At 41.2% G+C, this 26,011-nt stretch overlaps 1 protein-coding gene across 10 annotated transcripts in view; it reads right to left on the bottom strand.

Annotated features, from left to right (window-relative positions):
* The window catches only part of dlg2 (discs, large homolog 2 (Drosophila)), a 1,025,979-nt gene that overhangs the window by 94,580 nt on the left and 905,388 nt on the right, over positions 1-26,011 (bottom strand). For all 10 annotated transcript variants that reach the window (XM_043691613.2, XM_043691616.2, XM_087988059.1 and 7 more), the window contains one exon: positions 11,145-11,321. In XM_043691613.2, coding sequence (XP_043547548.2) covers positions 11,145-11,321 — 177 coding nt within the window. The remainder of the gene's footprint in view (positions 1-11,144; positions 11,322-26,011) is intronic.

The following is a 26,011-nucleotide window of genomic DNA, read 5'->3' as shown; positions in this document are numbered from 1 at the left end:
AGTCTTTGGAACTCCTTACCATAGAAAGCTATGGCAGCAGAGTCCTTGTGTATATTTAAGGCTAAGAGATAGATACAATGAAAACACAGGAGCTTTTTAACTTCTTTGCCCCCCTCAAGGGTTTCATTTTTACCCTGTGGTAAGTTATCCTTATATCTTCACTGAGATCTACCTTTCCCTTTCCATGTGAGGATTTCTCTTTGCCCCAATTTCTATCCATCATGGACTGAAATTGATTCTAGAAGCCAAACTAAGTTTTGTGCACTAGCTCATAATCATCAGCCACTTCAGCTGCTAACCTTGCTGTTTTAACTCTCTGCTCTTCCACATGAGTTCGCACTACTTCAGGCAGTGAATTTTTGAATTCTTCCAAAATAATTACCTCTCTAAGGGCATCATAGGCTTGTTCGATTTTTAAAGCCCTTATCCATCTCTCAAAATTACTTTATTTGATCCTTTCCAAGTCAATAGAGGTTTGATCAGGGTCCCTCCTTAGATTCCTGAAATGTTGTCTATAGGCTGCTAGTACAAGCTCATATGCGCTTAAAATGGCTTTTTTCACCTCCTCATACTCCCCAGATACCTCTACTGATGGTGATGCGAATACCTCACTAGCCCTACCAACAAGTTTCATTTGGATCAACAAGACCCATTTGCCAATGGCCACTGCATTTCTTTCGCCACCTTTTCAAATGAGATGAAAAAGGCTTCCACATCCTTCGTATCAAATTCAGGCAATGCTTGAACATACTTAAAACAGTTTCTCACCAGGCTTCTGACTACCAGGGGATTGCTCATCATCACTCTCTTCCTCACTAAGCCTACCGTCAGCCTTTTAAGCTGACTTTCCTTTTTAATGTCAGTTTTTGAAGTTCAAACCTCTCTCTTTTTCTTTCTCTGCTCTCTTTTTCTCTCTCTTCTGCTTTTAATCATAACTCAAACTGTTTCATTTCTGCTGCCCTTTCCTTATCTCTTGCCTCTAACTCAAGCTGCTTCATTTGCAATCAAATTCTTGCCATCGCTATAGACTCTGATGGTTTCTCCAGCAAGTTTAAATTAACTGCTATAATTATCTTTCTTTTCCTCACAGAAGCAGGCAGTTCCAATTCCAGTTTCTCTGCTAATGCTTGCAACTTGGTCTTATTCAAGTTTTTCAAAACTTCCAAAGTTACCGCATCCACATCCAGAAAGCTTCTGATGACTGAAAGAGCCATTTCTAACCCAAGCTTTGTCTACCCCAACCAAACAAACACCCGAAATAAAAACATTAACACCTACCACTCGCTGTTTAAAATCCCACAAAGAGCTCCCAATCTGTTATGGACTAGGCCAGATCACTCAAAACACTCTTAAACAGACAGCCCAGAACATAACTTTGCAATTTGTTTCAGTAAGTGTACAGTGAAAATTACCTGGAATAAGTTAGCTAGGTTGACTACAGGATTTTAAAACAGACAAAAAAATTATTCACAAAATTGCACAATGAAACACAAAGAACAGAATAGAGAACCCCCTACAGAGCTCAGTCTATCCAAACAAGGCTTAATTATGCTGTTCTGAATATACACAACATTCGCAATAAGCAAATTCCCTTTAAAACCCAGTATAAATGGAACACATGCCTACAGGTTGAAGTTGAAGGGCAGAAAAGAGAGAGAGAAAGAGTGAGTTCCCACACAGCTCACTGTTGAACTTCCAAGCAATTCAAGACTGAACTAAAAACTGCTAAGCTCAGCTGGAGAGTTGACCACTCCCCTTTCTTTATACAGGTTATGTCTAAAACATGACCACTTTGGCCTGAAGTCTCATCTGTTTACATACAAACAAAAGGCCTCTCAAAATCCTTTTCATCTATGTACCAAGCCAGACTGGTCGCAGCCTGGCCCAGTTTCTTACCCCTCTAAATAAACTCAAGGACAGAGTCTCCTTGAGCCAAGGAACAGCTTTTAGAAAAAAAGGGACTAGCTTTGTGACAGCCTACTCCTGTTTCTATTTCATACAGTTTTAAGGTCTTATGGAATTATCAGCAGAAAAGGATACTCAATATTTAACATTCTAAGGACATAAATAAACTAGATGTCACAACCAAGGAGATGGATTTTTACAGGAATGGCAAGATTGATAGACAGGTGCACTAAATTGGAATAAGCCCAAAAAATGTGAACTCATTCAAGAAAGAACTAGGTTAGAGATTGATTTTTAAAAAAACCAAGGGATGAAACAGATAATAACATGGTGTTTAACTTTGGGTTCTCTTACTGTTCTATATGTTTCTTTGTACCTACAACTGTAAGTTAGAAGTTTAGAATTGAGACCCTAACATTCTTGTGAGTTTTATTACCATGACACACCTATAATAAGATCAATTATTTGGAAATTGGGCATTATTAATTAGGTTCTCTGCAAATTAAAATAATTACTAGCTATCTAATAGGACAATGGATGGCTCAGTGGGTTAAGTAGTCACACTGTTTATTTTTGGAACTTGGTTTTAAAATAAGTGCAGGCTGATAATTTTGAACTCTTCTCTTGATTGCCACAAGTATCCAAAGTAAAATAAACATAAGTGGTGTTCAGTATTCTTGTAGAAAATAAGTTAAAAATACAGAACAATATTTTAAAAATCAATACACTATATACGAGATTGTTAAAAGAAATGTGAGAAAATTATTGAGGCTTTGACCATCATGTTTCAGTCCTTCCTGGCTACAGGAATGGTGCCAGTGGATTGAAAGCCTGCTAAAGGTTGGATCATAGTTTATAACGGGAGGAAGGACTAATCTCTCAGTATCGAGGAGAAAGTGAGGGCTGCAGATGCTGGAGATCAGAGCTGAAAATGTGTTGCTGGAAAAGCGCAGCAGGTCAGGCAGCATCCAAGGAACAGGAGAATCGAAGTTTCGGGCATAAGCCCTTCTTCAGCAATGAGGAAGCCTTTCTTCTGTATCGGCTGGTTATCTTAACCATAGATTTACTGGAAAGAATTATGAGATATAGCATAAACCTTTGTTAAGGAAATGTCATATCTGACTAACTTGAATGTATTTATTGAGATGATGACAAATAAACTTGACGAAGGCAGAGTTGTGGATGTGGCCCATGCGCATCTGAACAAGGCTATTGACAAAATCCCACATGATAGATTTGTCCAAACACATAAAAGGCTTTGGCCCATAGGAGAGTGGTAAAATGGATTAGAAGTTGTCTTATTAATTGGTACCCAAGAGTGTTGGTTGATATGTATATTGGAACAGGTAATCTGAACCAGTGTAGTTCCAAAGGTCCCTATAATTGTTCCCTTACTTTGAATAACATATACTATTAACTTAGATTCAAATGGAGGAGGGCATGATAAAGAAGATACAAAAACTGGTCATGTGTTTGATGGTAAAGAGGAAAGCTTTAGATACATGAAGATATAGATGTTCTGATCAGTTGGCTGGAAACAAAAAATTGAAGTCAATCTGGAAAGATGTGAGGTAATGATTCTTTGGCTGTGCCAAAAGGCAACAAATACACAATAAGTGGTAGATACTGAAGAGTGTGCCCACAGACCCTCAAATGTCTTTAAAGCTGGGCATGTCAAAAGATGGCTAAGAAATCATATATCATACTTTTACTTATTAGCTGAGGCAAAAAAAATGTGATGTTATGCTAGAGCTGTATACAATACTAGTTAGACCATAGCTTGAATACTCTCCATTTCTAACTGGAAAGATGTGACTGTAACGTAAAAGGTGCAGAGGAGATTTAGGATGCTGCCAGGACTGGAAAATTTTATCTTTGAGTAGCCTTGGATTGTTTTTCTTGGAACAGAGGTGACTAAGAGATGCCTGAGATGTACAAAATTATGATGAGCTGAGATAGGGTAATTAAGGACAACATTAACAGAAGAATTAAAAAATGGTAGAATAATTCACAGAAAGATGAGAAAGTATTTTTCCATGTAGAGACCTAGAGCACATTTCCTGAAAGGGCAGTAGAGGCAGAAACTCTCACCACACTTAAAAAGTACATGGATGGCTACTTGTAGAGCTGTGATCTTCAAGGCTAAAGACAAAGCTCAAGAAGATATGGTTAGGCTAAACAGTTTTCATTGACTGGCTTGGACAATGGACCAAATGACATTGTATTAAATTTTCCATGATTTCTTTGATATCTGTAATTTTAAATACAATGGGGTCTAATTTCAAATTAGCATCTGCATCTGATCTAATGTCCGCTTGAATGAAATAAGTGATTGCATTCACTTTGAGTAGTTGAACATTTTGTTGTCCTTAAAAAGATCCCAGAAGACTAGGGAAAAAGTGGCCTTTAAACTCACAGGAGTTTGGTATTTGCAGAATTGGAAAACAGGATTGTTCATTGTGGCTTCACAAAACAATTAGAGGTCATTGTTGATATACCTCCCTTCCACCATCCCTCTTCTGCTTCTTTTAAAATGCACCTGAGCTTCAGCAATTTTGGATAAACCTTGACCACTAACCTGCATTAGGAACATAGATGTAGTAGTAGACCATTCAATCCCTTGAACCTGCTCTGCCATTCTAGGACATGCAGATAATCTATCTCAATACCATATTTGCAAGCTCCCTCTATATCTCTTTATGTCATTAATAACTGAGAATTAATTAAACACTGCCTTGTACATAACGACTGAATTTCTGTAATTTCATGAATTTTATTCTGGGGTAAAGAATTCCAAACATCTGAAATTCCTCATCATCTCAATTGAAATGGCTTGCCTTTTATTCAAATATACGATGTCCCCTGGTTCTACAGCCCAGCTAGATTTCAGCAACTTATGAACAAGATTACTTATGTCCCTTTGAACATCAATACATTTCAATCTTTCCTACCAAAGTGGATAACCTCACTTTTCAACACTTTATATCATTTGCCATGTCCTTGCCCACTGAGTCAGATGTGCAGATCCCTCCGAGGCATCGTTCTGTCTTCCTCACCACACATATTTCCAGTAAGTTCTACACTGTGCAAACTTTGAAATAATACAATTGTTCTTCACATCCCAAACATTAATATAGATTATGAATAGCTGGGGCACAAGTACTCATCATTGTACCACAGATCACTGGTCACAGCCTGCCAGTCTGAGAACGACTCATTTACTCTTTGCTTTTTTCTGTTAGACAATCCTCAGTATGCTAGTATTAACCCCAATTCCATGCACAATAATTTTGTTTACCAACGTCTTAGGTGGGGTATTTTTCAAAGTTATGTTGGGGTATGGGTATTTTTGCCATCCAAAAATCTAAATTCACCATGTCTACTGGCTCCCACTCTTTGATTCTACTAGAAATATTTTCAAACAGGTTTATCAAACATGATTTCCCCTTCATAATATCTAATCGGCAGGTACCATTACAAAATTAAGGTGATCATCAATGTAACAATTATCTTGATAACCATCTTTGTTAACACTCTCGGGTGAAGGCCATCAGGTCCTAGGGATTTGGCAAATTTCCATCCCATTAATTTCTCCAATACTGTTTTTCACTGGTGCTAATTTCTTTCAGTCCCAGACTCTCACCAGATCCTTGGAAGTTAATTATTTAAGGGAGATTATGTCTATGTTCACACAAGAAAAGCATTTATTTAGCTTTTCTGACATTTTCTACTTTCTGTTATAAATTCTCCTTTTTCTGCATTTATTGGATCCACGTTTGTCATTGATAATCTTTTCATTTTATATAATAATATAAGCTTTCACAATCCATCTTTATGTTTCTTGCTATTTTATATTCATATTCACCAGCTCAGTGGTTCGCACTGTTGCCTCACAGTGCTAGGGACCTGGATTCGATTCCACCCTTGTGCAACTTTCTGTGTGCAGTTTGCACTTTCCCCTTGTCTGGATGGGTTTCTTCCAGGTGCTCAGGTTTCCTCCCAGAGTTCAAAGATGGATTGGCCATGTTAATTGCCCATAGCGTCCAGGGATGTGCAGGATAGGTGGATTAACCATGGGAAATGCAGGGTTGGATATGGGTGGGATGCTTTTTGGAGGGCCGGTGTGTACTAAATGGGCCGAATGGCCCTTTTCTACACTGTAGGGATTGTATGATTTGATATTCTCTTTATCGATTTATTTGTCTTCCTTTGCTGAATTCTAAGTTCTCCCGATTGTCAGGCTTACAACTTCTATTGGGAACTTCTTTGATATAATACAGTGTTCAACTTTCCTTGAAAGAAATGGCTCTGTTACTTATCCTATTTGATATTTTTGCTTGTATATTTTCTGAAAATTAAATACTATTTCTTTAAAATTGCCTATCTACCAACAAACCTTTTAATCTATTATGATAAGGCTTAGGGGCAATTGTGAATGTACTTTGAGCTTTGCTGTTTCAGTTTGCTGTCACTGTGCATTGCTGGATTCACTTGCCATTTCGGGTATCAATGAAGTTGGACTTAAACAGTTGATTGTTCTTTGACAAATGGTGTTAGTATAGTTGCTGACTATTCATTGGCATGTGTACAATCAATGTAAAGCTATTTGAAAGGTAATCAAGTACTGAAAGCACGTCAAGTGCATCTGATTATAAGTCAAGTCAAATTATTTAAATCTTTAATAATTCATTGGTGAATTATTAATACAGCTCTGGCAATTTATCTAGATAAGAACATTGATGCATTAGGGAAATTTCTACCAATGGCAATTCTAAATATTTAATTGATAAAAATGGCAGTTCCCAATGGAGTTTCATAGAATTAACTTGATTCAGTTAGGAAAAAGTAACAAAATGAACAAAGCTGACCTTTCCATCAATAAAAGTGACAAGAGACATAGAAGAAATTGAACACAAAGAATTGGATTTTCTAGTGAGCAACATAAAATGGGAGACAGACTCAATTCCAGATATTGAAGCCACCACCTTTAGGATACAATATTGCTGGGATTGGGCCCTTGATAAACTTAGGGACATGCCTTTTGCAAAACTAGCAGATGTAAGATGGGAATTGTGATGGGCTGAATCCTGAGACAGCAGAATAAAAAGCCAATGGCTGCACCTGAGAACTCTTCTCAAACTGCTGGCAAGTGTGTGAAAGGCAGTTGACAAAAAATTGTTCAACAGCCTTACCTTGCTCCATTTGTTCGCAATACAACTGAGAAAACTCCCTGTTTTAATGGGCCAACAAAACTTTTGTAACATGCATTGATTTAAGCCTTCATCTTGCTTGCTCTGTTTGCTTCCAAATACTATACATGAATGATGGAGTACAGAATTTTGCTTTCTCCCATCTCTCTTGTTGTCATGCATAAACAATGTAAGTGACAGTAAAATAATGTAATTGAAGACACCTACTATTTTGAGGGTGGTGTCTTTACATATGTGGTAGTTTGTTCACTAAAGGAATGCTCCCAACGTTCCAGCATAAATGTTGGGTGTGAACACAACTCTACTTGGCACGTTTGCCCTGCTTTAATTTTTTGGTGACAATCTTTAATTATTATAACTTCTATCTACCTCCAGGAGCACATCTTGCCTTCTAGATCTGCTGACAAATCAAATGTGAACAGTTATTACTACCAGCAGCATCATCACAAACAATGGGCAGTGCTAGTGTTGCAGAAAGCCAGGGAGGAAGAGTAACCATGGATAACCTGGAACTCAGGATACTTTGGGACTTCCCTGGAGCCAGCTTAGTAGGTTCTGTTGACTGGAACAGGATGATAGCATGATGGGCAGGGCTGAGGTGGGGTGAGGCAGAAGGGTGAGGCAAAACTGAGAGGTTGGCTCTAAATGGGAATGTGGGACACAGGAGGAAGGCACCAACATGCCTTGTCTCATCTTTCATTGGACAGCAGACCATAGGAGCTGCATGTTTTCTGCAGGACTCTCTCGCCACCCATTAAATCAGAGTGGTTGCAAGATCACGCCCTTTAATGAACATTAGTTGCCCATTTAAGTGGCTAAATTGTGTGACAGGATAGGTGGCTCTCCCAGTGTCTACTACACTGCCTGTAAAAATTTGGTGAGGGGGAAAAGCTAGCAGCAGACACATTGCCCATCATATACTGCTCTAATTTATAGGTCTATTTGCCACCTTTTCCACTTATGAGTAGCTCATAGAATTCCACCCTATGGTTCTCAATTAAATGGATTTTCCTAACAACTTCATTTGGAAATTTTGAAAATGCGAAGCACCCAAATGAGCAACTCTTTCAGCACAGCTAACTTCACATCATCTCATTGGAGTAAAGAACTGAGTAATGTTAAATACACATGAATGTTGTAAGGGAGATGTAGGACATTACATTCCAGAAGGAGAGAAAATCACCATCAAACTAAGAGGGCTTAGTTGGAAATTATTGTCAGTAACACCAGATTGGTTCAACAAATGTGGATTCAGTGCTGAGACAGTTTTGAGGAAAATTTGTCATTTGCAAAGGTAAGTGAAATCTCCAAAGAAGGAATAGACCCTTGGGTAAAGACCTAACCCTAATACAACTCTCTGCTTCTGAATATATGCTCCTCTTCATCTTTGGAGAAGTGTGTGCCCAGGGCACACTTAGTCAAAGAAGCTGTGAGGCATAATGCTTCAGGAGGCAGGAAACATGCTTCCTCAAACCAAGCGGAGAAGATGTTTTTTCTTCAAGCTGAATTGCAATGCATTATTTATCTCATTTGTATTTGCTGGAGAAATGAGTGCACAATGTCTAGAAAATGGTTAAAACCACTGGAGTGACTCTTCTCCTGAAATCTCTCAGGGCATCAATGGAGGCAGCAGTAGACATTGTAAGGGTGTCTCAGTTGGTGGAAGTTGGAGATGGCAAAACTGTCATTTCAGATGCAACTGGTTGTTGTGGTGGTCCATACATGCTGTTTTGGGGCAAGGAGATTGGGGATTCATGTGACACATCATCAGAAAGCATGATGAGCACTTTGTGTTATGAAAGGCTTCATTGAAGTACAAGCTTTGGAATCTCAAATGTTAGCCCTCACGAATTCTCTTTGTGACTCATAAAACTTGTTATGGCATTTCAAGACTCCTTTCCCCATAGTCATTCCGCTGACAAGTGAAGAATGAGCAAATCTCTGAGCAAGCAACAACACACCTGACTAGCACAGATTCTTTCACCTCTGTGGATGCTTCAAATTGATTAGAAACATCAGTACTTGACAAGCACAGGACTAACGTGTCAGAAGGTGTGACAGAGACAGAGAAGGCAGTGTCTTTTTTAGTAGTAGTGGTTGTCAGAGTGATGCTTAGCTGGACAATGAAGAAAGGCCCTAAGCATTCAGTTTGTGGTCAATACTTGGACCAACAGCAACAGCAGGAGAGATGATCTGTCCTGAATCTGTGAGGGCTAATGTTTTGTGAATAGAGGAGTTCTTGCAGTAGTTGAGCTCAATCATGTCTTAGAATTTTGAGTTTATGACCAACTCCATTATGTCTAGATACTTTTCCCATTCTGGTCAATTCTTTGCTGAGGACTGTATCTTCTTCTCTCTAGTGGCCTTTTCTTCTAAGTTTTCTGATGCCCAGGGTTCCTAAGTTCATGTGCATGCTGCCACTCCACGGCTTCAGTGGTTTCTATTTCTGACAGTCCAGCCCATTTTTCCACCTGCGGTCAGTTGAGGTATACAGAGTCTTGGTCAGAGCCCCCATGCCTAGGTGACAACCACCTTTGAAACACAATGTAACAAGAATTCTGCCTTTTAGTTCCTCCCATGTCCTTTGTGTTCCTGCATTTTTTCATGTCAGGGAGAGAATATTTTCACACACTTATGGTCCACCAATAACTTGCAGATAAGGTCTCTTTTAGCTGAGTCACATCTGCTGCACTCCTGCCTTTGTGTGTACATGCTGAGGGATTCTGAAGTCTGGCCATCTTTTAAGGAGTCACAAATAGATTGAATACTGCCTTCATGAGGATCAACTGGCCATCATAATAGGTGTGGCCCTCTTCTAAATGCAAGCTTAACCCATCCCCATGAAATCTATTTCTCACTCCACATATGCTGCTTGACCTGCTAGGTCAGATGTACAAAGGGTGCTGTACTGACCACTCAATTTCCAACAAGGACTCTAGGAATTGACCAGGAATTTGAAACCACTCTGAAGGATCTTCTGTTGGAAGATTGCTCAGAAAAACTGTAGGCAGGCAAGTATATCGCTTTTTTTTGTCTGATCAGGGCTGGAAAGGGTGTTTCAGATCCTTATGAGAAGAACTTAATGACATTATGAAAGGAATCTGCATGGGGATATGAACAGGAAGGGTTTAGAGGGATATGGGCCACATGCTGGCAAATGGGACTAGATTAATTTAGGATATCTGGTCAGCATGGATGAGTTGGAACAAAAGGTCAGTTTCCATGCTGTACAGCTCAATGACTCTATAACTGGGGTATTAATATGGCATGAACCCTTAACAAAACTGTACAAAGAGAAAGGGCTTCAATTAGTGGCAGGGAAAGAAGTCCGACAATGGCATTATCCTAATTAAGTTCCCTTCCACCTGATAAACACATCAGGAGAGAGACCATAGCATTTTACCCACTAAAGGAAATCCTAGTGGCAGTTAAAAACCAGGATTCAATTTTAAAACGTGACAAGTGGAGCAGTTACCACCATTTAAAGTATTACATAAACTAATTAACACAACCATTAATTTTAGTTTGCTTTCAGCAGAAGTATGTGAAACTGAACACTGCAAAGCAGGCTTAATGGAGTTATTTCGAATTATCAAATGCACAGTTGTGGGATATTGTTGCAGCAATATGTTGTTGAATCAATCAAATTGGTAGACCATACCAAGTTGTGCTAACAAAAGGATTGCAAAGTGCATTTGTTGCTTCCTTCCCCCCCCACCCCAACATATTGTAGGAGTTACAGATTGTTATTGGGTGTCTAAAATAGCTTCTGAACAGTCTCAGCCTGTATTTAAATGAAAACAGTGAACATAGAAATATAGTATAGATTGCAAAGAGATTTGATAAACTACATGCATTGTGCATCTTTATTTATGTGGATATATTTCATATTGTATTGCTCCCACCATAAATGTAGACTTCAGAAACCGACTATGGAAAATTGAAGGATGGAATGTTTATCATGAGAACATAAACTTTTCCAAATGCAATTATACAGAGAATATGAGATAAAATTCTAGAATTTTGAACCTTCTTTTGCTTGGTATAACACCCATCTCTTCACTGTCTCCTTCAGGTGTAACCATTCGTGCTTGCCACCATTCATCATCAGAGGCGTTGATAACATGTAAAATGTCTCCATATTTGAAGCTGAGACCTTGACTTGGAAGACCACTGTCCTTGGCTTTGTCATAGTCAAATAGAGCTCTGAAAAACATATTGCAAGGGCTCTTAAGTTTTACATTTCTTGCTAGACAACAAGATATTTGCTATTGCTTTAAGCACTTTATTACTTAAATTCAAAATATCCTGATTGTGTTTTCTATTTTTTTCATTTTTGCTACTTAAAAGTGCACAATGATAGGTGCCCCACATCCTCAGAGCACATACTCATTTCATAATCGATGCACTTGTCTTATTTTATGAGGAGTTATTCATTTGAATAGATGATTGTGTTTCTGGGCACGAAAGGTTTAGAGGAAATGTATCTTCCGCTTGCTACCCTATGCCCAGATGTAATTTCCTTAAAGCAAATGACAGACCAGCTCTGCCATTTCTCTAATGTTGAAATCTAAAATGTTGTCAATTGTCAAACCAGCAGATCTAGTTGACACAAAAAAAGAAACAGCCATAAAGGGAAAATAAATTGAACTGTGGAGATTCATTTTAAAGGCAAACACGGTTGCATCGAAACTAGTTCTCGATCTTAAAAACATTAATGCTAGTTTTTTTTGAGTTCAACATGTAGGAATTACTTTGTTTATAGTTTAGACTAGCTTAAGTTACCAAAATTATAGTTTTGAATAGATTATGGGCTGAAACTTACCATTTATTTGGCTAGGTGTTGAGTTTGGTGGTATTATTCATGCCACAAGTTCTCTCACCATGTCTTACCCAATTCACCTCATTAATTGTTGTTACCATCCCAATTGGAAGTATCAAGTCCAATTTTCATATCATCCTACCAAATGATGTTCCTGGAACAGTATGCCACTCACCAGATATGTGCATTAAGACCAGCATCAATTGCATCAGTGCCATCTTTGAAAGTCTGCTGTGCACCTCAAAGAGGTTTGGAATCTGGCAGCTGTCCTATTTGTTACTGGGTACTCAGTAGAGATGGCCAAGAGGGAAATTTGGCACCCCAGTTCTCTGACAGCGACCTGGTGGAGCAGCACAGGAAGCCGTGACATTACACAATGCCAGCCTAGATGGAGATTGTAGCCTGGGTCAGTGCTATCTCCAGGGTGCAGAGGACTAGTTGCAGTACCACATGAAGGTGGATGAACTTTTCCAATCTACTCGTGTACGTTTTCATTATCCACATCCTGAATCTGCATGAGAGGAGGATCTTTTCCTTTGCAAGAGAGTGCTCGGATCGGTCCTGTGTAGATGCAGAGACACTCACATCCTGGCAACTGTGTAAATACTACATATACTGAAACTTCGGCTTAATTGCACTGATATACTGACATTAACCATGCTGTCAGTGTCATACGTGAGGACACCACTTGCAACCAATAGTCACAAGACATTCTGTGTCTTATATCTCAGTGGTGCAGCCAGCATCCCAGGTACATCTGCATAAAGCCCCACATTTCATGCAGAGGTCATGTCCTTAACCTCTGTGGATGAAAGCGTCCAAGGTTGGCTGATGGACCCCACACTAGCTCTGATACAGAAATATTGATGGCACTGGTGATTGAAAAAAGTGTATGGTGGGAGGTTGATGAGGACTTCACACCAAATGTTGTGCAGACAGATGAGGGAGAAATGCCTCAGGTCACTAGCTTTTGGAGGAGTGCTGGCAATAGGCACTTGTTCAGCCCAGAGTACAGCGAACACCAGGACACTGAACAGATTTAAGGAGAGTAGAGATTAAATTTTAATTAGTGATGGTTATAGAAAGAATCAGGAGAACCAAGTTGAGGCCAAAATGAGATCAGCCATGATCATATTAAATAGCGGAGCAGGTTTGAGGGGGTGAATTGCCTACTCCTGCACCTAGTTCTTACAATCTTACATTGACAGGGCCATCACCCTCAGGAATTTCTGGACAGCCTGTATTCCATCGCTCCAGGACTGAAGGCAAGGTGAGATTGGGGTGGAAAGTCTCAACCCCAGTCCAAGTGATCTGTCCTCATGAAAAGACAGGGCAATGGCAGAACGTACACAGTGGAAGGAGGAGCCACTCACAGACCCTTTTTCATTCAGGACACTGAGGAGGTTGACTGGCCCTCCATCTCCACACCCCTCTGACCCTTAGAATATTTGGCCTGTCCATACCCAAACTTCCAAAGGTTCCCCCTGCCAAACTGCCAGGTCCAATGGGTTTCACTATGAAGCAGGCGCTCTCCACATCAGCACAACAAGGTAGTGTAGTGAGGCACAGTAGCAGGAAGAAGACTAGGAAGGTACACTATGGCAGTGGAGGAACCATACCTGAGAGTAATGGAAATAGCTTTATCTGTTTGTTTTTCACTGTTCCTCTGATTGCCTAGGTCTCTGTGTGTGGCCTAAATGAGTTGTGCCCTTTGGCATCACTATCTGGGCAGTAACAAGCTGTAATTATTGGTAGTATACAATGAGCTCGAATTATGTCATGTGGGAGCAAGGGTAGTATTGTGTATACATTCTGGCACTTTAGGCTTCCTAGCTCCTTCAACATTCTCTGCTGTCAAGCTGGCTGTGCCAGGGAAATGGATCACACAGAGAGGGTCAAAAGCAGCATCAGTGAGCCCAGCACAAGACACATGGAAACGCAGCAGTGAGGGTAACCTAGACATTTTCTTTTCCTTCTGTTTCTGTTCCTTTAATTTTGGCTCTTGTTTATAATTCTAACCATTGTATTCGAAGACGGTGCCAAAGAATGTACATTTTTCACTGTACTCCTGCGCTCGGGTACACATGACAATAAAATCTAATCTATAGTGACCAGTTGCATATGCAGCCTCCTCCTTCATACGTTACTTCACTTACCCATCTGTTATGTATACATTTACGTCGAAAAGTGTGATGCTGGAAATGCACAGCAGGCAGCGTCTGAGGTGCAAGAGAGTTGATGTTTTGGGCATAAGCCCTTCATCAGAAATGTTGAGGATGGGGGGAGGGAGCTGGGAGATAAATAGGAAGGTGGGGGTGGTGCTGGGGACCAGGTAGCTGGGAAGGTGATAGGTGGATGCAGATAGGGGATAATTGTGATATGTCGGTGGGGAGGGTGGAGGGAATACGTGGGAAGGAAGATGGACAGTTCGGACAGGTCAAGAGGGTGGTGCCAAGTTGGAGGGCTGGATCTGGGATAAGGTGGAGGGAGGGGAGATTTGGAAACAGTTGATGCTGTGGGATTGAAGGTTCCCAAGGCTGAAAGTGAGGCATTCTTCCTCCAGTGGTCAGGTGGTGGAGGACATCCAGGACATGCATGTCCTTGGGGGAGTTGAAGTGGTTGGCCACAGGCCAGTGGGTTTGTTCGGTGCGTGTGTCCCAGAGATGTTCCCTGAAACACTCTGCGAATTGGTGTCCTGTCTCCCCGATGTAGGCTGCCATGCCTCATCTTCACCACAGACATTCAGTCCCTATACACATCCATCTGCCATGGCGAAAGCCTCCAAGCCCTCCGTTTTTTTCCTCTCCTGCCAACCCAAATAGTACCTCTCCGCAAGCACACTCATTCGATTGACAGAACTGGTCCTCATTCTCAGCAGCATCTCCTCCAAATCCTCCCACTTCCTTCAGACCAAAGGGGTAACAATGAGCATCCGTATTGGCCCCGGCTATGCCTGTCTCTTTGTTAGCTACGTAGAACAGTCCATTTTCTGGAGTTACACCGGCACCACTCCCCACCTCTTCCTCCGCTACATTGATGACTGCATTGGCGCCACCTCGTGCTCCCGCGAGGAGGTTAAGCAACTCATCAACTTCACCAACACATTCCACCCTGATCTTAAATTTATCTGGACCATCTCTGACACCTCCCTCCCCTTCCTGGACCTCTCCATCTCCATTAATGACGACCGACTTGACACCAACATTTTTTACAAACCCACCAACTCCCACAGCAACCTGGATTACATCTCTTCCCACCCTACCTCCTGCAAAAATGCCATCCTGTATTCCCAATTCCTCCACTTCCGCTGTGTCTGCTGCTAGGAGGACCAGTTCCACCACAGAACACACCAGATGGCCTCTTTCCTTAGAGACCACAATTTCCCTTCCCACGTGGTTAAAGATGCCCTCCAACACATCTCGTCCACATCCCACACCTCCGCCCTCAGACCCCAACCCTCCAACCGTAACAAGGACAGAACACCCCTTGGTGCTCACCTTCCATCCTACCAACCTTCGCATAAACAAAATCATCCGACGACATTTCTGCCACCTCCAAACGGACCCCACCGTCAGGGAAATATTTCCCTCCCCACCCCTTTCTGCCTTCCACAAAGACTATTTCCCCCGTGACTACCTGGTCAGGTCCACACCCCCAACAACCCACCCCTCCTCCCTCACCTCCATCCAAGGCCCCAAAGGAGCCTTCCGCATCCATCAAAGTTTTACCTGCACATCCACCAATATCATTTATTGTATCCGTTGCTCCCGATGTGGTCTCCTCTACACTGGGGAGACTGCAGACCTCCTAGCAGAGCGCTTTAGGGAACATCTCTGGGACACCCGCACCAATCAACCACACCATCCTGTGGCCCAACATTTAAACTTCCCCTCCCACTCAGCCGAGGACATGGAGGCCCTGGGCCTCCTTCACCACTGCTCCCTTACCACCCGATGCCTGGAGGAAGAACGCCTCATCTTCCACCTCGGAACACTTCAACCCCAGGGCATCAATGTGGACTTGACCAGTTTCCTCATTTCCGCTTCCCCCACCTCACCCCAGTTTCAAACTTGCAGCTCAGCACTGTCCTCATGACTTGTCCTGCCTATTTTCCTTTCCACCTATCCACTCCACCCTCCTCTCTGACCTGACCTATCACCTCCATCCCCACCCCCATTCCCCTATTGTACTCTATGCTACTTTCTCCCCCTCCCCACCCCCATCCTCCTCTCACTTATCTTTCCACCCCGCAGGCACTCTGCCTCTATTCCTGATGAAGGGCTTTTGCCCAAAACGTCGATTTTCCTGCTCCTCGGATGCTGCCTGAACTGCTGCGCTTTTCCAGCAACACTCTAATCCAAGTAATAATTGCTGCCAATTGGCAATTTGCACTACCCGGTAAGAGTCTCACCATGCTGCTCATGAAAATGACAAAAGATGGGATGAGATCATCTTGAAATTGAGATGTGCTTCACTGAACTTGTGTCCTAATTCTGCCACACATCTTACAATAGCCCACATTGCTCAGACTTTAAGATTCTGCCCATTTAGACTGCTGATGTTGTTGGGCCTTAAAGATATTCATTGCGACTGCAGAAGTACATGGATGGGGATAAGCACAAAATTTATTACATTAGGGACCTTACTGCAGCACTTATTGACCACGCTACTAATACTCAGTAGAAAAACCAAACAGTGCAGAAATTTAAATTAATCCTTCTTCTCATTTTACCCATTTTCCATTAAAAATGAATCTGTATTACTTACTGTGAAGTTTAAAGAAGATTTGCAGAAATACTACATCAGAACATTTTTTATTCACTCATGGAACAAGAACATTGATAGCTGGTCTTCATTTATTGCCTGTCCCTAGTTGCCCTTGAGAAGTTGGTAGTGAGCTGCCTTCTTGAACCACTGCAGAAGGCATGAATCATGTATACATGAAAAGAAAATAATTACAAGGCTTAATCTGTCTAAAAGTCAGAAACTCACCAGGTCTACACATCACAATGCTGACAGATTAAACATCATATATAATACTTTGGTATCATGAATCATACCAAAAGAAGTGGAGAGTTCAAAATATTGTACACCATTTGCAAAATGGAATAAAGCAGATCACTACAAATCATTTAGCCTCATTTCAGCATTAGGAAATCAGCATGTTAAGTATGTAAGTTTGCTGGCTGAGCTTGAAGGTTTGTTTTCAGATGGTTTCATCACCATATAAGGTAACATCATCAGTGAGAGTCTCTGTTGAAGCGCTGGTGGGGATGTACCACCTCTATATTTATAGATCTTGGTTTCTTAAGGTGGATGATGTCATATCCAATTCTTTTTTTCTTCTTTTCAAGGGAAGGTAGATGGGATCTAAAGCGGTGTGTTTATTAATGGAGTTCTGGTTTGACTGTCATGCCTCTGAGAATTCTTGTGCGAGTCTTTGTTTCGTCTGTCCTAGGATGTATGCGTTGTCCCAGTCAAAGTGGTGTCTTTCTTTGTCTGTATGTCTTGAAACTAGTGATAGCGGGTCGTCATTTTTGGTGGCCAGTTGGTGTTCATGTATCGTGGTGGCATATTTCCTGCTAGTTTGTCCAATGTATGCAAGAACTGTAAAAACCACTACATCCTGTCCCTCAAGATTTCCTCCAACAACTTGCCTACCACCGATCTATAGTTCCCTGGCTTATCCTTACCACCTTTCTTAAATAGTGGCACCACATTAGCCAACCTTCAGTCATCCAGCACCTCACCCGTGACTATCGATGATACAAATATCTCAGTAAGAGGTCCAGCAATCATTTCCCTAGCTTCCCACAGGGTTCTAGGGTACACCTGAACAGGTCCTGGGGATTTATCCACTTTTATGCATTTCAAGACATCCAGCATTACCTCCTCTGTAATATGGACATTTTTCAAGACATCACCATCTATTTCCCTACATTCTATATCTTTCATGTCCTTTTCCACAGTAAATACCGATGCAAAATTCTCGTTTAGTATCTGCCCCATCTCCTCCGGCTCCACACAAAGGCCGCTTTGCTGACCTTTGAGGGGCCCAATTCTCTCCCCAGTTATCCTTTTGCCCTTAATGTATTTGAAAAAACCCTTTGTATTGTCCTTAACTCTATTTGCCAAAGCTATCTCATGTCCCCTTTTTGCCCTCCTAATTTCTTTCTTAAGAATGCTCCTATTGCCTTTATACTCTAAGGATTCACTGTCTATACTTGACATATGCTTCCTTCTTTTTCTTAACCAAACCCTCAATTTCTTTAGTCATCCAGCATTCCCTATACCTACCAGTCTTTCCTTGCACCCTAACAGGAGTATTCTTTCTCTGGACTCTCGTTATCTCATTTCTGAAGGCTTCCCATTTTCCAGCCGTCCCTTTACCTGCGAACATCTGCACCCAATCAGCTTTTGAACGTTCTGGCCTAATACCGTAAAAATTGGCCTTCCTCCAATTTAGAATTTCAACTTTTAGATCTGGTATATCCTTTTCCATCACTGTTTTAAACTAATAGACTTATGGTCGCTGACCCCAAAGTGCTTCCCCACTGACACCTCAGTCACCTGCCCTGCCTTATTTCCCAAGAGTAGGTCAAGTTTTGCACCTTCTCTAGTAGGTACATCCACATACTGAATCAGGAAATTTTCTTGTACACACTTAACAAATTCCTCTCCATCTAAACCCTTAACACTATGGCAGTCCCAGTCTTTGTTTGGAAAGTTAAGATCCCTTACCATAACCACCCTATTATTCTTATAAATAGCTGAGATCTCCTTACAATTTTGGTTCTCAATTTCCCTCTCACAATAAGGTGATCATCCGTTTTTTATTTCAGTTCCACCCAAATAACTTCCCTGGATGTATTTCCAGGAATATCCTCCCTCAGCATAGGTGTCATGCTATCCCTTATCAAAAACACCCCTCCCCCTCCTCTCTTGCCTCCTTTTCTGTCCTTCCTGTAGCATTTGTATCCTGGAACATTAAGCTGCCAGTTCTGTCCATCCCTGAGCCATGTTTCTGTGATAGCTATGATATCCCCGTCCCATGTTCCTAACCATGCCCTGAGTTCATCTGCTTTCCCAGTAAAGCCTCTTGCATTGAAATAAATGGAGTTTAATTTATCAGTCCCTGCCTACCCTGACTGTTTGACTCACCTTTGCTCTCAACTGTACCATTTTCAGCTTGAAATCTTTCCTCACTATCTCCCTAGGTCCCACCTTACTCGTTTAAATCCTCCTCAGCAGCTCTAGCAAATTTCCCTGCCAGTATATTAGTCCCCTTCCAATTTAGGTGCAATCCGTCCTTCTTGTACAGGTCACTTCTACCTCAAAAGAGCTTCCAATGATCCAAATATGTGAATCTTTCTCCTGTACACCAGCTCCTCAGCCATGCATTCATCTGCTCTATCCTCCTATTCCTGCCCTCACTAGCTTGTAGCACTGGGAGTAATCCAGATATTACTACTCTCGAGGACCTCCTTTATAAATTCCTGCCTAACTCTCTGTAATCTCCCTTCAGAATCTCAACCTTTTCCCTTATGCCGTTGGTTCCAATGTGTACAATGACCTCCTGCTGGCCCCTCTCCCCCTTGAGAACATTCTGTACCCTCTAAGACATCCTTGATCCTGGCACTACGGAAGCAACACACCATTCTGATTTTTCGCTGCTGGCCACAGAAACGTCTGTCTGTACCTCCCCTAACACAATCGATCGCTTGGAACCCAATGTACCTCTCATTACATTAGAACCAGCTCCTCAGCCAGAAACTTGGCTGTTTGTGATACGTTCCCCTGAGAATCCATCGCCCTCTACATTTTCCAAAACAGCATACTTGTTTGAAAAGGGGATAGCCACAGAAGACTCCTGCACTAACTGCCTACCTCTCTTTCCTTTCCTGGAGTTAACCCATCTATGTGACAGTATCTGAGACATTTCCCCCTTCCATCACATAACTACCATCCATCACATCCCCTTGCTCTTGTAAATTCCTCATTGCCTCTAACTGCCTCTCCAACCGATCCATTCGATCTGATAGGATTCGTAACCAATGGCATTTATTGCAGATATAATCCTCAGTAACTCGTAAACTCTCCCTAAACTCCCATGTCTGACAAGAGGAACATATCACTCTAAGGGCCATTTTTGCTTCTTTCAATCTACAAACTCATCTATTCCTCTATAAAACACTGATCCAGGTTAAATTAATACTTATGGCTTATATTTTAAGTTTAATCAAGAGACATAGCTCAATAAAACATATAATCAAAAAAGAACCCACTCTACTCACTACAATTGTGTATCGATCAGAAGACCATTGATTATAATTCATATGTCCCTGTCTGCAGAATCTCCAGAAGCAATCAGGGCAGAATGGGCTAACAATGGAATCAGACAACATTATTAATGTCCCTGACCCAAGCAAAGTCATGCAGGTTAAGTGAAGACTGGAGGCTACTAGTGTGACCAGGATAGGTACTTGAGTTACTTGATTGGTTTTGTTGTGATATATTAACATGTAGGGACAAAAGTTTATAAGTAACACAAGTATACCTCACTAGTGCCAAAATGTAACCTCCAATTTCTGTTTGTTGGTAGGATATGACAATTCAAACAGATCTTGCTCAGAAAAAGATACTTACTGAGCCAAATGGATGTTTTCTTGACAGAAATGTCCAGATGTGGTCCAGGGGCTGAGACCAAACTACGGATGCAATAAGGTACCCACTTGTCATCTTGTTTTGGGAAGGGAGTCACAAATTAAATGAACCCCCATCCCACCAAGGAATAGTTAACTTGAAGTGGCAAGAAAGGCAACCACAGCTTACACAGATTGAGGCAGTGAAGTAAGTTCTCAAGCAAAAGGTCAAGGTAAACCATGAACTGCAGGAAGTCACAAGTATGATCTGTAGCCTCCAGCAGAGAATGAACCAGCTGCAGAAGCTAATTGCAACCTCCTGGAGCAACTACTGAGCTGCTCATAGTGGAACATATTTGTTTGCTCAATATCACTTCTTGTTTCAGATCTCAGTGTAGCATCCAAGTAAGAAGAGAATATAGATATTTCTTTGTAACTGGACATTGTTTGTTGGACATTTAGAGATCAGCTGAGCCATAAATCTCGCAAGACTAGCACTGCACAGACCAATGCAGATGAGAGAGGACCCTTCACCCCCATTGACTGGCACATGTAAAGAGCCAAAGCCCGTGTTGACACCCTATATAGTCCCATTGATGAGATAAAAGTTATTCTCTCACTGCACCAAGTTACGATTCTTAAAACACTTCTAGTATGATAGGTGGGATGTTAAAGATTCGGTTTTCTCTGAGATCTTCTGGCAACAAAGCATATAGTATGCTTGTTTGTAGTTCTGTACATTCATAGTTCTTTAATCTGCATAATTTTCAAACTTCTGAAGCAGGAAATAGGCATGCCCTTTTCCCTAACAGGTGAAACTGCAAGGCGATCTGGAGTTTATAGAATGCTAGTGAGAAAATGTTCTCCTTTTGAAGACAAACTCTGTTTTGTCATGACTTGAGTTGCCATTGTCTCGGGTTCGAACATATTTGGAAACAGGTCAATTCATGGCAGAATGTGTACACTTTTTATGAATACGAACACACCTCCTTTACTCAAACTTGCACTTTTGCCTGTTAAATGGAGTGCTGCTAAAGGTAAGTTCAGTTGCATACAGTGTTACCTGCTCTTCAACCTTTCATCTTGGTTCTACAAATCCCACTGGAATTGTGACTTCAGTTGTGTTTGCAGTCATTAATTATACTCTTCTCCATTTCTCCCCATCTATAGCATGCCACAGCCATCGCCTCAGATCCATGGAGATGAGTGTTGAAGGGGTTTGGAAGAACAAACTCAAGTCCATAATTATGCATCAGAGAAAATAATGGACCTAAACAAATAAGAAAGAGCAGCCCAATACAACAGTCGATACTGCAGTAATGAAGGGGAAGGGCATGTGTCTTTTGATATTTGCTCAAAAATGTGTTGCTGGAAAAGCACAGCAGGTCAGGCAGCATTCAAGGAGAAGGAGAATCGACGTTTCGGGCATGAGCCCTTCTTCCGAAACGTCGACTCTCCTTCTCCTTGGATGCTGCCTGACCTGCTGTGCTTTTCCAGCAACACATTTTTAAGCTCTGATCTCCAACATCTGCAGTCCTCACTTTCTCCTCTTTTGATATTTCCTTTATATCCTTTTCATAGATTTTATCTAAGGTGTTGGCCATTTTTTATATGGTTGTATATGCTTTTATGAATATATTTCAATAAAATAGCTTTCAAAGTGTTAAATGAGTGCCACAATCGATGTTGCCATAAGATGTACCCTCACCCTTTAGTGCTTTCACCACCACAAACACTGGCAAGCCCCAAAAATCATGCCAATCAGGAGACTTTTGGAACTCAAATCATCCACTTCCAAATTGAAAGTCTAGGCTAATATGTTTATTCCAATCAGGGAGATCACCAGATTTGAGCTAACAATATGCAAATACACTACTGATGAATTCCACCCCTCCCTGCTCCCCTACCTCAGAATTACAAATTGGCAATGGGATAAATGATACCAATGAATAGAATTTGACACATTTCAGATCTGAGCACTTTTTGGGTGGCATCTGCTCTCTACGCTTCAGGCTCTCTGCCTTTATTCCTAATGAAGGGCTTTTGCCCGAAACGTCGATTTTGCTACTCGTCGGATGCTGCCTGAATTGCTGTGCTCTTCCAGCACCACTGATCCAGAATCTGTGACTTTATTGTAGACTCTTGTCTGTAAACTGTAAGGTTGTGGGGTGAGGTCTCATTCCAAAGACTGGAGAATGAAAATCTATGTTGACATCCTACTGCTAGAAAATTGCTGCACTTTGAGGGGTTCTGTCTTCTGAATGTCTTTTAGGAACAGGGGAGTTATTCCTGGTACCTTGGCCAATATTTAGCCCTCAGTCAACATCACCAAAACGGAATCTTTTGTCACTATTGCATCACTATTTGTGTGCATGAATTGCTGCCTTTTTAATATTATTTTGTGGGTATTGTTGGTAAGGCTGGTATTTGATATCCATTTCTTATTACCCTTGAATTGAGCAACTTACTAGAAAATTTCAGAGGATAGTTAAGAGTCAAGTCCCTTGCTGTAGATACTTCCTGACCGACATAACACTCTTGTCACTGACCAGTCCTTAGCTAGGCACAGCGTTGTTCTGCCCTTAAAATCTTACAGCACAGAAGGGAACAAATTTACTAGTGCTGAAACTCTTTGTTCCTGGTTTCTACACTCTGCTATTCTTTGTTTTCTCTTCAGATCTAGATACCTTGTGATCATATTTTGGCATTTGTCTTTTTCCAGACAATCATGTATAATGTTTCCATATTTCTCCTCATGCCCTTATAGATTTTTCTTCTTTGAGTTTGTTTTTCTGACTTTTACCTTCTTTGATCAAATGATATTCTGTGACTTTGCTGTTCCTTCTAGAAAAAGCTGGGCTTTTCATTTATGTTTAAGCACAAAAAGATAATATTTTGCTGCATCAGTGCAAAACTCTCAAAAGTAATCTGTTTCAGACAATTCCTTGAATTCTGCTGTAAACTGAGTGACATTTTCATGATCCTTTTGAATCCACTTTTAAATTAGAAATGATCTGCAAAACAAGTGGCTTGAAAACTAATCCCCTTTGATGAGTAGCACCAATTCCTTATATGCTTCGGGTTTCTGCTGATCAGGAGTGATTAGATTTTTAATTCATAATTCTGTTCTGGATCTACAGATACTGAACAAAGCTAATCTTTCTTTGACAGCTAATTAACGCAAATTAATTTGCCTCAATAAAAATGTAAGGCACAATTTTATGTTTTTCCCCTGGCAGTGGGTCTTCAGGTAGTGAAGGGACGTTGGGGCTTAATGCCTGGACAGCTTTTATTCTAAACTCTTTAACAGCAGCGAAGTATCCACAATTTCACAGCCCTAGCACCTAGCAGCCTTAGCCCCAACTGAGGCCCTTATTTGGGCAATGAATGATCAATTAAAGGCTGTTTCCTATCCAGCCACAATTTTAAGGCTGGTGGGAAGGATTCAGAGAAGAGGTAAGGCCTTGCATGTGTTTCAAGCAACAAGTGGCGAGGGTGTCGCTTGCTCCATCCTATATTGGGGGTGCACTCCTTCAATGTCTGCAGCCTACAGATCCTACCTAATACCTAGGGTCTCCACTCTTTTCTTTCTGACGTTCGGGGCTTCACCTTCTTACCCAGAAATGAGATCACTCATTTATCTGGCCTTAGGCTTCAGGACATTGAATTTTTCTTGTAGTCCCAGTCCTGAGTACTGCTGCTATTGGCACTACGGAGATTAATGAGTGACTGCACAATTAGAAGCCATCTTCAGTGAGGAGTTGAAATACTGTCTCCAGCCAATCAACAAATCTTTGAGTGCTGCAAGACAGTCAACATTGATCTTTACCATTTATTCTTCTGGTAACTGGGTGAAAAACTGCATTTACAAGAAGTTCTGTCTTTGGGGTCTCTACATGGTCATGCCAGGCTGACCAAATTGTAACTTGTCAATTTTTCAAGCGATTTCAACATGATAGAGAAAAATAAAAATCAATGGGAATGCAATCATCTGTGTGTCAATACTAACTCATAGGCTGGGCCAGCAATTTATTGCCCACTCTAAATGCCCAATGGAAACTGATGGCGAGCGGCCTTCTTGAACTGCTACAATACTTGGATGCATCTTTTAGTGCATGAATTACAGAAGGCAAATATGCATTACAGCAAGTAACTAAGAAAACTATTAGAATGTTACAGTTTGCTGCAAGGGAGATTATCCCCAGTTTAACAGGTACTGGGTGAGAGCATATCTGGACTGGTACATGCAGTATTACTCCTTATTTGGATAGATGCAAATGTGTTGGAAGCAGAACAGAGAGTGTACTAGACTCAGTGGACTAGTACTAAACCAGTGCATTTTCTGTGTTTTTCCACTCAATACACCAAAAATATTCATTACTATCAGTGGCAAAGTAATCGTTTTTAACATTCACCTTGTATACAGTTGACCAAAGACTTTAATAAGCTTGTTTGGTGGAAATTTCTAATTATCTGGCTCAAATCCAGTATGGCACCCTCTTACAAGGGCTGTATGACACCCTTGCACAGAGGAAGCAACATCAATATTTCAGAAAATTAACTGTTTTATTTTAATTGGAAGTTTATGATATGTTAGCTGCCAACCTTAGCTTAGTGGTAGCACTATCATGAGTTGAGTCAAAAAGTTTGAATTTGAACCCATTTCAGATTTTTGAGCATCTAATTTCTGTTAGAACTTCACTGCAGTGTGAACAGTGCTGTAAATCAACATGTATTATATTAAATGTAATCTTTGACAGGGAAACATAACATAGAGTCATACAGTATGGAAATAGACCCTACGTCCAAATCATCTAGGCATCCAAATCTGACCTAGTCCCATTTGTCAGCATTGGCCCATATCACTCTAAACCCTTCCCATACATATATCCATCCAAGTGGCCTTTAAATATTGTAATTGGACCATGTCCAACACTTCCTCTGGCAGCTCATTCCATTCACACATGACACTCTGGATAGAAAAGCTACCTCTCAGGTTCTTTTTAAATCTTTTCCCTCTCACCATAAACTTATGTCATCTAGTTTCCCTAACCCTAAGAAAAAGACCTTGGCTATTCACCCTTTCCATGCCCTTCATGATTTTATAAACCTCTATAAGGTCATCCCTCAGCCTCCAATGCTCCAGATGAAAAAGCCCTAGCCTCTATTCACAGAATCCCCACTGTGTGAAGGTCATTCGGCCCAACAAGTCCACATTGACTCTCCAAATAGCATTCTACCCAGACTTACACCCTACTCGATCCCTGTAACCCTGCATTCCCCATTGTTAGTCCACCTAACCAACACATCTCTGGATACTTTGGGCAATTTAGCATGGCCAATCCACCTAATACGCATGTCTTTGGACTGTGGGAGGAAACCGCAGCACCCAGTGAAATCCACGGAGACACGGAGAATGTGCAAACTCCACA

The sequence above is a fragment of the Chiloscyllium plagiosum genome, unplaced genomic scaffold (genome assembly GCF_037043375.1).
Source record: "Chiloscyllium plagiosum isolate Xiang-an unplaced genomic scaffold, Cpla_swu_hap1 HiC_scaffold_6, whole genome shotgun sequence".
Classification (NCBI taxonomy): domain Eukaryota; kingdom Metazoa; phylum Chordata; class Chondrichthyes; order Orectolobiformes; family Hemiscylliidae; genus Chiloscyllium; species Chiloscyllium plagiosum.
Note: the sequence above shows the minus strand (reverse complement) of the source record. Positions and strands in the feature narration are given on the sequence as shown.